The sequence below is a fragment of the Manacus vitellinus genome, unplaced genomic scaffold, assembly GCF_001715985.3.
Source record: "Manacus vitellinus isolate BGI_N305 unplaced genomic scaffold, ASM171598v3 ctg7180002433606_pilon, whole genome shotgun sequence".
In the NCBI taxonomy this organism is placed as follows: Eukaryota; Metazoa; Chordata; class Aves; order Passeriformes; family Pipridae; genus Manacus; species Manacus vitellinus.
The window spans coordinates 1-13,411 of NW_021938501.1; the positions used below are offsets into that span (position 1 = coordinate 1).

The 13,411-nt window shown below is 51.4% G+C and overlaps 1 protein-coding gene across 1 annotated transcript; it reads right to left on the reverse strand.

Moving 5' to 3' along the window:
• Positions 1 to 314: 314 nt before the first annotated feature.
• LOC115307264 (olfactory receptor 14J1-like) lies at positions 315 to 1,231 on the reverse strand (the record flags this gene model as incomplete). Its single annotated transcript, XM_029958498.1, has 1 exon — positions 315 to 1,231. A coding segment is annotated over exon 1 (917 nt), but the record flags the coding sequence as incomplete, so codon positions are not given.
• Between the last annotated feature and the right edge of the window lie 12,180 nt (positions 1,232 to 13,411).

The window sequence follows — 13,411 nt, forward strand, 5'->3', positions numbered from 1 at the left end:
CAATGCAGAGTTCTTTATTTGGTATTTAAGCAGACAGTGAGTACAAGTCCCAGTTTGTACAGCTTCTAGGCCAGGCTAGAAAGGCTTACACTGAATTGAAAATGGTGTTTATATATATATAAATATATATATATCTTTATATATACATTTATAAGGATTTTTTGGTGTGAACAACTTATCACAAAAATAACACTCCTACCAGGAGCAAAAAATAGAGAAGATATGGTGGGTGTTAATGAAGCACAAACACAACTGGCCTTTAATGAGGTCCATAACATGCAGAAGAAGGAGAGTTTATTGCTTCTGAAAAACACCCAGTTATGAGTTTCTTCAGGGCATCCTTGAGCTCCTTGTTCCTGAGGCTGTAGATGAGAGGGTTCAGTGCTGGAGGCACCACCGAGTACAGAACTGACACAATCATATCTAGGGATGGGGAGGAAATAGAAAGGGGCTTCAGGTGTTCAACTGTGCCAGTGCTGACGGACAGTGAGACCACAGCCAGGTGAGGGAGGCACGTGGAAAAGGCTTTGTGCCTTCGCTGTTGAGAGGGGATCCTCAGCACAGCCCTGAAGATCTGCACATAGGAGAAAATAATGAAAACAAAACAACCAAATGCTAAACATGCACTAAACACAAGAAAACAAATTTCCCTGAGGTAGCCTGAGTGTGAGCAGGAGAGCTTGAGGATGTGTGGGAGTTCACAGAAGAACTGGCCCAGGGCATTGCCCTGGCACAGGGGCAGGGAAAATGTATTGGCTGTGTGCAGCAGAGCATTGAGAAATGCAGTGGCCCAGGCAGCTGCTGCCATGTGGGCACAAGCTCTGCTGCCCAGGAGGGTCCCGTAGTGCAGGGGTTTGCAGATGGCAACGTAGCGGTCGTAGCACATGATGGTGAGGAGGAAATACTCTGCTGAAATGAAAAAGGCAAAGAAAAAGAGCTGCGCAGCACATCCCATGTAGGAGATGGTTGTGGTGTTCTGGAGGGAATTGTGCATGGCTTTGGGGACAGTGGTGCAGATGCAGCCCAGGTCTGTGAGGGAGAGGTTGAGCAGGAAGAAGCCCATGGGGGTGTGCAGGTGGTGGTCACAGGCTACGGCGCTGAGGATGAGGCCGTTGGCCAGGAGGGCAGCCAGGGAGATGGCCAGGAAGAGCCAGAAGTGCAGGAGCTGCAGCTCCCTCCTGTCTGCGAATGCCAGGAGGAGGAACTGGGGCATGGAGCTGCTGTTGGACATTTGCTGCCTCTTGGTGTGGGGCACTATCCAAGGAGGAAATATCAGTGATATGTTAGCAAAGAACTTCCTGAGAGAAACCAAAGCCATTTCCCAATACCCCCTCCCTGCTACACTCCCCCACCTGTTTTCCTTTTCTAGGAGTCTCTCCTTCAACTCCATGCCTGGAGGCCTGGTTGGGACTCACTACATCTTCCATGCAGAGCAGACCCTCTGCCCACTGGCTGTGAGGGGTCAGCCCTGCTCTGCACTGGTGAGGTCATGGGCATGGTGGGCACAGGGGCCCATCCTGGTGTTCAGCTGTGTCAGATGAAACTGCTCCCAGTGCAAAAGGGCTTGTCAGCATCTGCACTCCCAGTTCATGAGAAAAACCAGGACAGCAGAAGGCAGTGTCACAGGTTTATTTTGTTTGCGTTTTTTTTCAGACTCCCCTTGTCTCTCACAAGGACTGTTCCTGGATGTCAGAACCCCTCAGCACTTCTGATGCACTCAGGGAGAACAGAGCAGGTCCTGTCAGGCAGGAGGATTGTCTGGGGTTTGTGCAGAGTGAGGGGAGCTGCTCTGTCCCTCTCTCTTGTTCCCAACTGCCCTGGCTTTGCTCCTTCCTGAGATGGACATTGATGACACTCCCATTTTGGTCTGAAAAGCCACCAGACACTGTTGAGAGCAGAGGGACCCATCCCAGACTCCTCAGTGTCTCAGCCTATCTCAAGGGCTCAGCACCCCACTTGGAGCCAAGGACACCCGTGGCTCATCTCCCCAACCCAACAGCATCTCCTGGCACAGGCACAGCATCTCTGCCCCTCTCCACTGGGGCTTTCAGAGAACACAGCTGTGCTGGGAGGATGATTTGCATTCTTGAGGGCAGCTCCCAGCTTGGAAGGACACCTCAGAAAAGAACCAAGTGTCCTAATGACGGGGTCTGATTGAGGGGAAAAGAGCTCCTGACCCAGGCCCACAGACTTCACTGCCCACAGCCCACAGGGCAGAGGACAATGGGAATGTCTCATTCCCAGGGACACACCTGCCTGGGGGGAGTCCCAGGATCAGTGTTGGACTGTGTAGCTTGAACTCCCCTCCCAGTGAGCCTGACTGAGAGAAGGAGGGAACAACCTCAGGACCAGGGGCAAGCTGAGAACCAAGGAAATGCACATGGAGGGTCCAGCTGGGAGAGGCCAGAGCAGAGCCCACTGGGCACTCAGGGCAGCATCACCCTGAGCCAGCTGGGCCACCTCCCAGACACCAACAGTGCCAGCAAGTTGTTCTCAGCCCTGGGCAGCTCCTCAGAGTTCTCTCTGGAACTCAAACCACCAGGCATGTGGCTTGAGAGCTTGAGAGAAATCCCTCCTTGGACCTTCCCCTTGAAGTATCCCCTGGAAAATATCCTGGGATGCTCTGGTTCTTTGAGCAGCCCTGACCCATGAAACTCTCACTCAATAGCAGAAGAAACCTGCCCTGCCCTGCCAGGCTTTGCTCTTTCCACCCCCAGCCTCTGCCCAGCCCTGAGGGAGCTCCCCAGCCCGGCTGAGAGCTGCCCCTGGCAGTGGCAGAGCTCCTGCCCTGGCACAGCCCTGGGCTGCAGGACCCTGCTCTGCAGGACAGCTTGGGGCAGCCTGGGTGGCACAGCCCAGCTTCACAACCCTCATCCATCCCTGGGAGAAGGGAACCCTGCTGGGATGTGCCTGGGATGGTTCAGCAGGGAGTGGGATGTGCCAGCATTAGGAGATCTTTGCACCAACTGCAGACACATTGCCCTTCATGCTGACTCACCGTGAGGGAGCCTGGAAAGATTCCTCCTCCAGTGGATCTTCCTCTCGACTTCCCTCCCAGCCCAGGCTGTGTGTAACCTCTCTCTGCCTTGCTTTTCTTCCCTGGGTGCTGCAGGCAGTGCCCTCAGCCCTGCTGGGCTGTGCAGAGGAGCTGCTCACCAGCAGAGTTGTCTCTTTGAAGCTCTTCTTACTTGCCAGGAGCTCCCTGTGTGCCAGGAGCCCGGCCCAGCTCAGCAGCACAGCAACAGCCCCAGGCATTTCATGACCCTCAGGGGACTTTGATGTTGTTTACATGAGACTCAGTCCCTGAGAGGAAGTTCAAACAACTTTTCAGGAAGTCAAAGTGAGATTGAAACACTGAAGTTTCTTGTAGTGCTAATGAATCTCACTGAGGGACACAACTTAGAAGGTGTCCCCAGGTTCCAGTTAGAGCAGAAAACTGCAGACAGTGATGACAAGGATGGACAAGCAAGGGAAAGGTGGCTCTGATGCTGAACAAACCTTGACTTGTTTCCTTAATCCAACGGGCCAAGCCCTGACCCCCAGCCCCTGGGAAGGCAGATCCTGTCCCTGCCTCATTCCTCAGGGCTCTTCCTGGGGCACTGGGATGTGGGATGTGCAATGCCAAGGGCAGGACCATGGGGTGGCACCTGCCAGGCTGCTGAGCAGGGACAAGGAGGCCATGAGGCCCCAGGGCTGCAAGGGCCACTCCCCTCCTCCTGGCATCAGGGGCACAGACAGCAGCCCTGGCCAAAGGCCTGCAGAAGGTGGCTGTGTCAGGGCCTTTCAGCTTCTCCCCATGCCTGTCTCCTCTCCAGCCCAGGCTGTCCTACGGTGTCCATGTGTGCTGGTTTAAGAGCTAACCAGCAGGGGAAATGAACTCAACTCAAAGGAGAGATTATAAGTCAGAATAACAATTTATTAAAATAATACAATAAGTACAATCATACAAACTAACAATTGGTCTCAACCCACAAAACCCAAATGTATAACCCAGTACCCTGGGGCATGAACAAAGTGGTGTTCCTTGGGCCCTGTTTGAGTCCAAAGTAAAGGGAGAGGGGAAGAACGTGCTGGTGGGAGAGCTGCTGTAGTCTGACCGAAAGTGGTGATTGCAGTCCAGTGGTGGTCTCAGTCTGGTTGAGAGCGATGAGCTGCAGCCTTCCTCTGGATCCCAAGAGTGGTTGAAAATGTTCCAAGACTCCAAGATTATATATCCTCCAGTTCAGTCAGGAATGCTTGGTGCTCTCCTCAGGGCGGGGAGTTCCACAAAGGGTGTGAGGACAGGAGCATCCTCCTATCTCACAGGCCTCTTAACACCTAGTTTATAGCCTGAGGAGTCAGGCTCTATGGGCAGAGGGTACAAATAGTCTATTGACAACAGTTTCTGGGAAATGGCATGGAAGGCTATAGAATACACAGTTTTGGGTTACACCCATGCCATGATGAACTGGTCTCAGCTGTCCTAACTAGGACACCACGGTAACTGATAGTAACAATGAGAATGTATGATGGCTGCCATGATAACCGACTGTACCAGTGGGAAGTATGATGGTTCCCGTGGTAACTGACAATAGTAATGGGAATGTATGCTGGTTGCCATGGTAACTGACTGTAGCAAGGGCAATGTATGCTTGTTGCCATGGTAACCAACCATAGCAATGTGACTTTATGATGGTTGCCATGGTAATCGAGCATAGCAATGCAAATCTATGGTGGTTGCCATGGTAACAAACCATAGCAATGGAAATGTGTGATGGTTGCCATGGTGACTGTAGCAACGGAAATGATTGATGCTTGCTGTGGTAACCCACCGTAGCAATGGGAATGTATGATGGTTGCCATGGTAACTGACCATAGCAATGGAAATGTGTCATGGTTGCCATGGTAAAGTGACTGTAGCAACTGGAAGTATGATGTTTGCCATGGTAACTGACTGTAGCAACAGGAATGTATGATGGTTGCCACAGTAACTGACTATAGAAATGACAATGTATTGTGGTTGCCATGGTAACGGACTGTACCAGTATGTTGTTTGCCATGGTAACTGACTGTAGCAATGAGAATGTATGTTAGTTGTCATGGTAAACAATCATAGCAACGTGACTGTATGATGGTTTCCATGGTAACTGACCATAGTAATGTTAATGTATGATGGTTGCCATGGTAACCTACTGTAGCAATGGGAATGTTGGTGGTTCCTATGGTAACTGACCGTGGGAATGAGAATGTATGCTGGTTGCCATAGTAACTGACCGCAGCAGTGGGAAGTGTGATGATTACCATGATAACTGACTGTAGCAATGGGAATGTATGCTGGTTGTCATGGTAACTGACCATAGCAATGGGAATGTATGCTGGTTGTCATGGTAACTGATGATAGCAATGGGAATTTATTATGTTGCCATGGTAACCGACTGTAGCAAGATGACTGTATTATGGTTGCCATGGTAACTGACCATAGAAACTGGAATTCACATGATTACCATGCTAACTGATCGTAGCAACGTGACTGCATGATGGTTGCCATGGCAACTGATTGTAGCAGTGGACCATATGATCGTTGCCATGGTAACCAACCACAGCAATGGGGATGTGTGATGGTTGCCATGGTAACTGACCATAGCAATGGGAATGTGTGATGGGTACCATGGTAACCGACAATAGCACTGGGAATGTATGGTGGTTACCATGGTCACCGACCATAACAGTTGGAATGTATGGTAGTTGCCATGGTAACCGACCGTAGCAACAGGAATCTATGATGATTGCCTTGGTAACTGACCATAGCAACGGGACTTTATGATGACTCCCATGGTAACTGACTGTAGCAATGGGAATGTATGATGGTTTCCATGGTAACCGACCATAGCAATTGGATTGTATGCTGGTTCTCATAGTGACTGACCATAGCAACGCGGCTGGATGCTGGTTGCCATAGTAACTGATAGCAGAAATGGGACTGTATGATGGTTACCAGGGTAACAGACTGTGGAAAAGGCAATGTATGATGTTTGCTATGGTAACTGACAGTAGGGATGGGAATGTATGATGGATGCCATGGTAACTAACTGTAGCAATGGGAATATATGCTGGTTGCCATTGGTAACTGACTGTACCTGCGGGAAGTATGATGGTTGCCATGGTAACTGACCATAGCAATGACAATGTATTATGGTTGCCATGGTAACTGACTGTGGCAATGCGAATTTATTCTATTTGCTGTGGTAACTGACCATAGCAATGAGAATGCATGCTGGTTGTCATGGCAACTGTGCTTTCCTTAGACTATGAGCACAATATTTTCATCTGCAAAAACATCTGTGAGTGCCCAGAGATCTCCCAATATGGGGTTTAAACGTCTCAAGCACATGAGCACTAGAGAGGGGCTAAGGAGCTGCGGCCTCAATGGTGTGGAGACTGAGGACAGCACAGGACAGCCCTGAGAGGGCTTGAAGGGAGGATTTAGAGATGGTGGATCCTTTTGTCAGAGCAGAAAAGAGCATGAGAAAGAAAGAATTAATGCCAAGTGCAGCTGGGGAGGTCCAGAGTGGACATGAGGAAAAAGGAATTTCACTCCATGGAAAACGCTGCAACACATCACCCAGGAGGAGTGTGGATGAGGCCAAGGCTTTGTGTGTGCAGGAAGAGCCAGGGAGGACGCAGAGATGTCAGTGCAGGAAGGTGCCAGCCAGGTGGGGCAGCCGGGGGGATGACGACAGCCTGCAGGGAAAGGGGCAGGGCATGGACACCGTAGGACAGCCTGGGCTGGAGAGGAGACAGGGATGGGGAGAAGCTGAAAGGCCCTGACACAGCCACCTTCTGCAGGCCTTTGGCCAGGGCTGCTGTCTGTGCCCCTGAGGCCAGGAGGAGACAAGTGCCCCTTGCAGCCCTGGGGCCTCATGGCCTCCTTGTCCCTGCTCAGCAGCCTGGCAGGTGCCACCCCATGGTCCTGCCCTTGGCATTGCACATCCCACATCCCAGTGCCCCAGGAAGAGCCCTGAGGAATGAGGCAGGGACAGCATCTGCCTTCCCAGGGCCTGGGGGTCAGACCTTGGCCCGTCGGATTAAGGAAAGAAGTCAATGTTTATTCAGCATCAGAGTCACCTTTCCCTTGCTTGTCCATCCTTGTCATCACTGTCTGCAGTTTTCTGCTCTAACTGGAACCTGGGGACACCTTCTCAGTTGTGGCCCTCAGTGAGACTCATTAGCAATACAAGAAACTTCAGTGTTTCAATCTCACTTTGACTTCTTGGAAAGTTGTTTGAACTTCCTCTCAGGGACTGAGTCTCATGTAAACAACACCAAACCCCCCTGAGGGTCATGAAATGCCTGGGGCTGTTGCTGTGCTGCTGAGCTGGGCCGGGCTCCTGGCACACAGGGAGCTCCTGGCAAGCAAGAAGAGCTTCAAAGAGACAGCTCTGCTGGTGAGCAGCTCCTCTGCACAGCCCAGCAGGGCTGAGGGCACTGCCAGGGCAGCTCAGGGACACCAGCAGGGCACAGACAGAGCTTCAAGGGGCTCAGCACTGGCAGGAGGGCTGAGAGCTCCCTGCAGGAGGAATCTTGGCAGGGCTGCACATGGTGAGTCTGTGGCTGCAGGGCAGTGCAGGGGCAGCTCCTGGAGGCATCTCCTAAAGCTGGCCCAGCCCCAGCTGATGGGATGGGTGAGCAGGGGCTGTTTTGGGGCACTTTGGAAGAGCTGTGAAGCCGGGGGTGCAGCCAGGGGTGCCCAGGGCTGTGGGGCAGAGCAGGGTCCTGCAGCCCAGGGCGCTGTGCTGGGCAGGGACTCTGCTGCCTGCCAGGGGCAGCTCTCAGCCGGCCCGGGGAGCTGCTGCCAGGGCTGGGGCACAAGGGCTGTGGGCAAGGAGCAAACCTGGCAGCTGAGGGAGGATCTTTTCTGCGTCTCGCTGTTGCAGGGTCAGACCTGCTCACAGCTCCACACCACTACACCTTATTGAATGGAGAATGTTTTGCAAAGCTCGCAAAAGACAAGGGCTACAGGAAAGGAATTAGTCCTGAGGCGTGTTTCCTGCTTAGGCATTGTAGCACAGACATTGTTCTCTCAGGTCAGGAGGCTGCACTGAAATTCCAACCATTTTACTCTCAGAGATGAGTATTTCAGGCAGCATCAGAAATGAGCACAGGACCCTGGGCAGTGCTGAGCCTTCCCTTGGGGGTGGGCACTCTCCTGTCCCAGCCCTTGGCTTCTCTGCAGGAGGGCTCCTGTCCTGCTCTGTCCAGCACAGCTGCACCTCTGGGCTGGCACAGGAGACACTTCCCAAGGGCTGCCCTTTCCAGCAGCGCTGCCCTGCTCTCAGCACAGATCTTGGTGGGGTTTTAAAGATGAATCTGTGTGTGAAGTCCTCTTCAAGGCAGCAAGAGGGAAAGTGCAGGGCAGATGGGAAACAGGCTGAGAGACCCTGCAGCTCTCCTGGCTCTGCAATAAGCAACAGAGAGCTCAGCCCTTCTGCCTGTCCTGTCTCAAGACTCTTCAGATTTGTCATAAAAATTTGCCCCTAAAAAACACCCCCCAGTGTTATGACTGTAAACAAAAAACTGAGTCAAAATTATTTTAAGGACACACTGTGTCTCTCTTCTGCAGCTCAAATTGCTCCAAGACAACTGTACAGGAATTGAATTTTTCCATCAAAGCTGGGTTCCATGTGACATCCCCTGGGATCATGAGAGCTGTCCCAAACCAGCTCCATGTCTGCACTGCAGCAGAGCAAAGCTGAGTCCTTGGCAGCACCATGGGCAGATCTCCTGCTCCTCACAGCACTCTCAGAAAGCACAAAGCAGAGAAAAGAAATGCCTTGACTTGGAGGGGATTTCCCTGAAAACTGCACTGGTTTTGCTGAGAGGGGGCTGTCTTAACTTCTCCCTGTCATTTCATGTTTCTGAGCAGTGTCCCTGTGCTGAGAAGCAGCAAATGCCCAAGAGCAGCTCCCTCACCCAGTTCCTCCTCCTGGCATTGGCAGACAGGCGGGAGCTGCAGCTCCTGCACTTCTGGCTCTTCCTGGCCATCTCCCTGGCTGCCCTCCTGGCCAAGGGCCTCATCCTCAGCGCAGTAGCTGCGACCACCACCTGCACACCCCATGGGCTTCTTCCTGCTCCACCTCTCCCTCACAGACCTGGGCTGCATCTGCACCACTGTCCCCAAAGCCATGCACAATTCCCTCTGGGGCACCACAACTATCTCCTACACAGGATGTGTTGCTCAGGTCTTTTTACTTTTCTTTTTCATGTCAGCAGAGTTTTCCCTCCTCACCATCATGTGCTACGACCGCTATGTTCCCATCTGCAAACCCCTGCACTACGGGACCCTCCTGGGCAGCAGAGCTTGTGCCCACATGGCAGCAGCTGCCTGGGCCACTGGCTTTCTCTATTCTCTGCTGCACACAGCCAATACATTTTCCCTGCCCCTGTGCCAGGGCAATGCCCTGGGCCAGTTCTTCTGTGAACTCCCACACATCCTCAAGCTCTCCTGCTCACACTCAGGCTACCTCAGGAAACTTGGTCTCAGTGGGTTTGGTGCCTGTTTATCACTTGGTTGTTTCATTTTCATTGTTTTCTCCTATGTGCAGATCTTCAGGGCTGTGCTGAGGATCCCCTCTCAGCAGGGACGGCACAAAGCCTTTTCCACGTGCCTCCCTCACCTGGTCGTGCTCTCCCTGTTTATCAGCACCTTATTCTTTGCCTACCTGAAGCCCCCCTCCATCTCCTCCCCGTCCCTGGATCTGACCCTGTCAGTTCTGTACTCAGTGGTGCCTCCAGCACTGAACCCCTTCATCTATAGCCTAAGGAACCAGGAGCTCAAGGATGCCCTGAGGAAACTGATAACTGGGTGTTTTTCAGAAGCAACAAACTTTCCTTCTTCTGCATGTTATGTACCTCATTAAAGGCCAGTCCTGTTATGGACGTCATTAAAGGCCCACCATATCTTCTCTATTTTTTACTCTTGGTAGGGGTGTTATTTTTGTGTGAATTTGTTCACACCAAAAAATCTTTATATCTATAATTATAGATATAAAGATTATATATATATTTGTATATATATATTTATATATAAACACCATTTTCAATTCTGTGTTTGCCTTTCTAGTAGCCTGGCCCAGAGGCTGTACAAAGTGGCAATTGTACTCACTGTGTGCTTCAACCAAATAAAGAACTCTGCCTTGACTTGTTTGCCTGACATCTTTCCTCTCTGACTTCTCTGCGGCTGCAGGGTCAGGGCCTCTGTGCAGAGCTGGGCCAGAAAAGAGTCCCAGCAGAGCAGCACTGCCAGGGAGCAGCAGCCCTTCTCCTCCATGGCCTCCTCTCCCTTCCCTTCCACACTGCCCTGCAGAGCCCTGTGTTGTTGGAGGCCTCAGTGCTCTGGCAGTCGGTGCCAGTCCTGCTGCAGGACTGTCCAGGGACTGCAGGCAGGGACAGCCACGGGCACTGCTGGCACAGAGCTGACCTCTGCAGCAGCACTGCCATCCTGCAGGGCATCTCCTCAGGCCAGGGCCTCAAAGCTTCCATCTGCTTTCCACTTTGCTCTCCAGGATGTGCCCAACACAACGCCCTGCAGAGGAAAACAGCAGTGACCAGCACAAGGGTGGGAGTGCTCAGGGTGGGGGCACCCAGCAGTGCCCTGGCACAGCCAGCGCCGCTCCCAGCACTGGCCTCTCACCCCAGGCCATTGGGCTTGTTCTTCCCTCCAAGGAGGGACAGCAAATGACCAGCTCAGGGGTCCATGTTTGCACTGCATGGACAAGACATGCCCCTGTGTCACGGCTTGGGGCTGGGGGGTGGAAGGCTTAGACAAAGTTGATGGCAGAAGTCGTCTTGTTGAGCTACGAGGGGCAGAAAGCACCCCCTTGCTTTCTAAATTCCTTCTCAGAGAGGAGCCTGGGGGGGGCTGGATCCAATCTAAGGCTCAGATTTTGGTTTAGATTGAAGGAATTATAGAGGTGTGATTCAATCACTTTGTCCTGCAGGTTACAGTGATGATAAATCAGAAATATTTCTATAAAATGAATTATTTATTATGACGAATGAACAGAAAATTGATCAGACAAATGAACAGACAAAAGACCTTACAGAGAATTATTTACTGCACAGTATAAAAGCAAAAACCACCTAGCAGTATAGTGTAAGATAGGACAGTGTAGTCTATCAAAGTAATTCTATTAAAGTAATTGGATCAAAGCCAGCCAGAAGAAACAATCCTGAAACACAGAGTGAAGTAACTCACCCCACAATGACAGGGAGTAGTTCTCTCTCTTTCGCTTAACCCCTGGGCAGTGACCGTGAAGAGCTGTCCCTGCTTCATGGCAGAAGCTCCACACACTTCAGGGAAGTCTGTTGAACGAGGTTTTTATAGTTATAAAGAGTTTGACTGCCAGACATATTTGCAGGCCAGGGAGTAGGTTATCTGTCAAATCTTGCATCAAAAAGCAGGATGTGTGTTTGAAGTTTTATGAAGCATTTTGAGTTTAGCATAATTCAACATTAAAAACAGCACCTTGACACCAGCAATAACTCACCGCAGAGAGTGTGCATTGTTTGCATTCTCTGACCAGTTTTTAGGTATTATCAGAGCAGAGCATCCTGCCAGAAATGGCCCCTTGATTCCATGAGGTTCCAAAAACTCTCAGGGTTCCTTTGGTTCCATGAGGCCCTGCAGTGTCACAATGGCTCCTTGATTCCAGGATGTTCCAAAACATCCCAGGGTTCCCTTGGCTCCAAGAGGCTCCCCAGTGTCCCAGCGGCCCCTGGATTCCAGCAGGCCCTGCAGTGTCCCAATGGCCACTGGGTTCCAGGAGCCACAGCGGCTGCCGCCGGGCGTCCTGTATTGCCGGAGCGCCGCTGACCACGGGCTGCCGCACTCACCGCCGGGGTGCCGCTCGCGCAGAACCGCCGCTCTGCCCGCCTGACCAGGGAGCCGCGCAACCCCGCTACGCCTGCGCTGCCGCCTCAGCGGCCACAGGGACACAGCCATGGGGGACCTTTGCTCTGACACTGATGGGGCCTGGCTTTGTTCTGCTTGGGGCTGGGCTTTGGGAAAACTGCTGTTCATGTTCATGCTCCACTGGGACACCTCCTGAATTCCAAAGGTTTCCTAATCCAGGGAGGGGTTTCTATGGCATCCGAGGTGCCGCCCCTCGGGACACATTGTCAATGAACCATCCAGCTGACTGGGATGGGTGTAAGAGCTGGGGAACACAGGATAATCAGTCATCCCATGAAAACCTTGGAACATTCCCTGACTGAATCATAACCCAAATGGAACAGTTTGGATACAATTCCCAAATAGTTTGGAAACTCCAGTCATTCCTGACACCAGGATGGAAATTCAGCAGATAACTAAAGCCAGTCCCCTTGGGAGCCCACAACCAGCGGGGCTGAGGGAGGCCCTGGCAGCTCCCCAGCACCTCCCTCTCAGTGGGACACCTCTGGCAGCCTCTCCCAGCTCGGGAACCCTCCAGTTTGCAACACTCCAAAGACCCTCCCTGATGCCCAGGACAATTCTGATCCCCCTCCACAAACACTCCTCCAGCTGTGACCCTTGTCTGGTGGCAAACACAAAGGGATTTGGGGGAGTGTTTCCCTGACAACAAGGAGAATTTGGGAGAGGGACCTTTCCACAGCCAGCTATTGATGTGTCCACACATCTCTGCCTGGGTGTGGGTGTGAATTGACTTTGGTGTGAATGTTGTTATTGTGAATCTATAATTCAGTCACTGTTAAAATTGTGGCAAATGCTATTGAATCACTTGATAATTGTTCAACTGGTGAATGATTAACTGCTACTAATCTCTTTTGCCTCCTTGTCTTTGGATACAAATCCTTTGTGCCCTGACCCTCTTGCATCCCAAGGCTCTGTGTAAATCATTCCCTTTCATCAAAAAATATATATTCTTCGTGACGTCCACTTTAAAATCTCCCTCCTTAGCTAAACTACAAAACAACTCCAATTAGCTGTTCAAGTCTTGATGACTTGAAGACAATTAAAGGAAGACAAAGAATTTGTTTTTCAGTGTTTTAATGGGTCCCACAGTGTGTTTGGAGCTGCATCAGCTGTCAGTCCAAGGTGGGCCATGGCAGAACTTGTGAGGTTGGGGGGTGAGGAGCAAGGTTAATTATACAGGGTCAGTGTGGATCTCCTGAGGAGACACTCAGCATCAAGATCACTTGGAGAACACTTCTATCACCTCTCCTCTGAACTAAAAAATATCCATAATTGAATTAAAACACAAAAAGTACAAACTTTAAAGACTTGTTTTGAAATTGCTTTGAAAACAATTAAAGGAAGACAAAGAGATCCTGAGGGATTTCTGGAATTTAATGAGCCCCACGGTGTGTTTGCAGCCCAGCCTATGATCCTGAGGGACTGAGAGAAGATTGAAGCAGCTGCTGAAGAAGTCAGAAG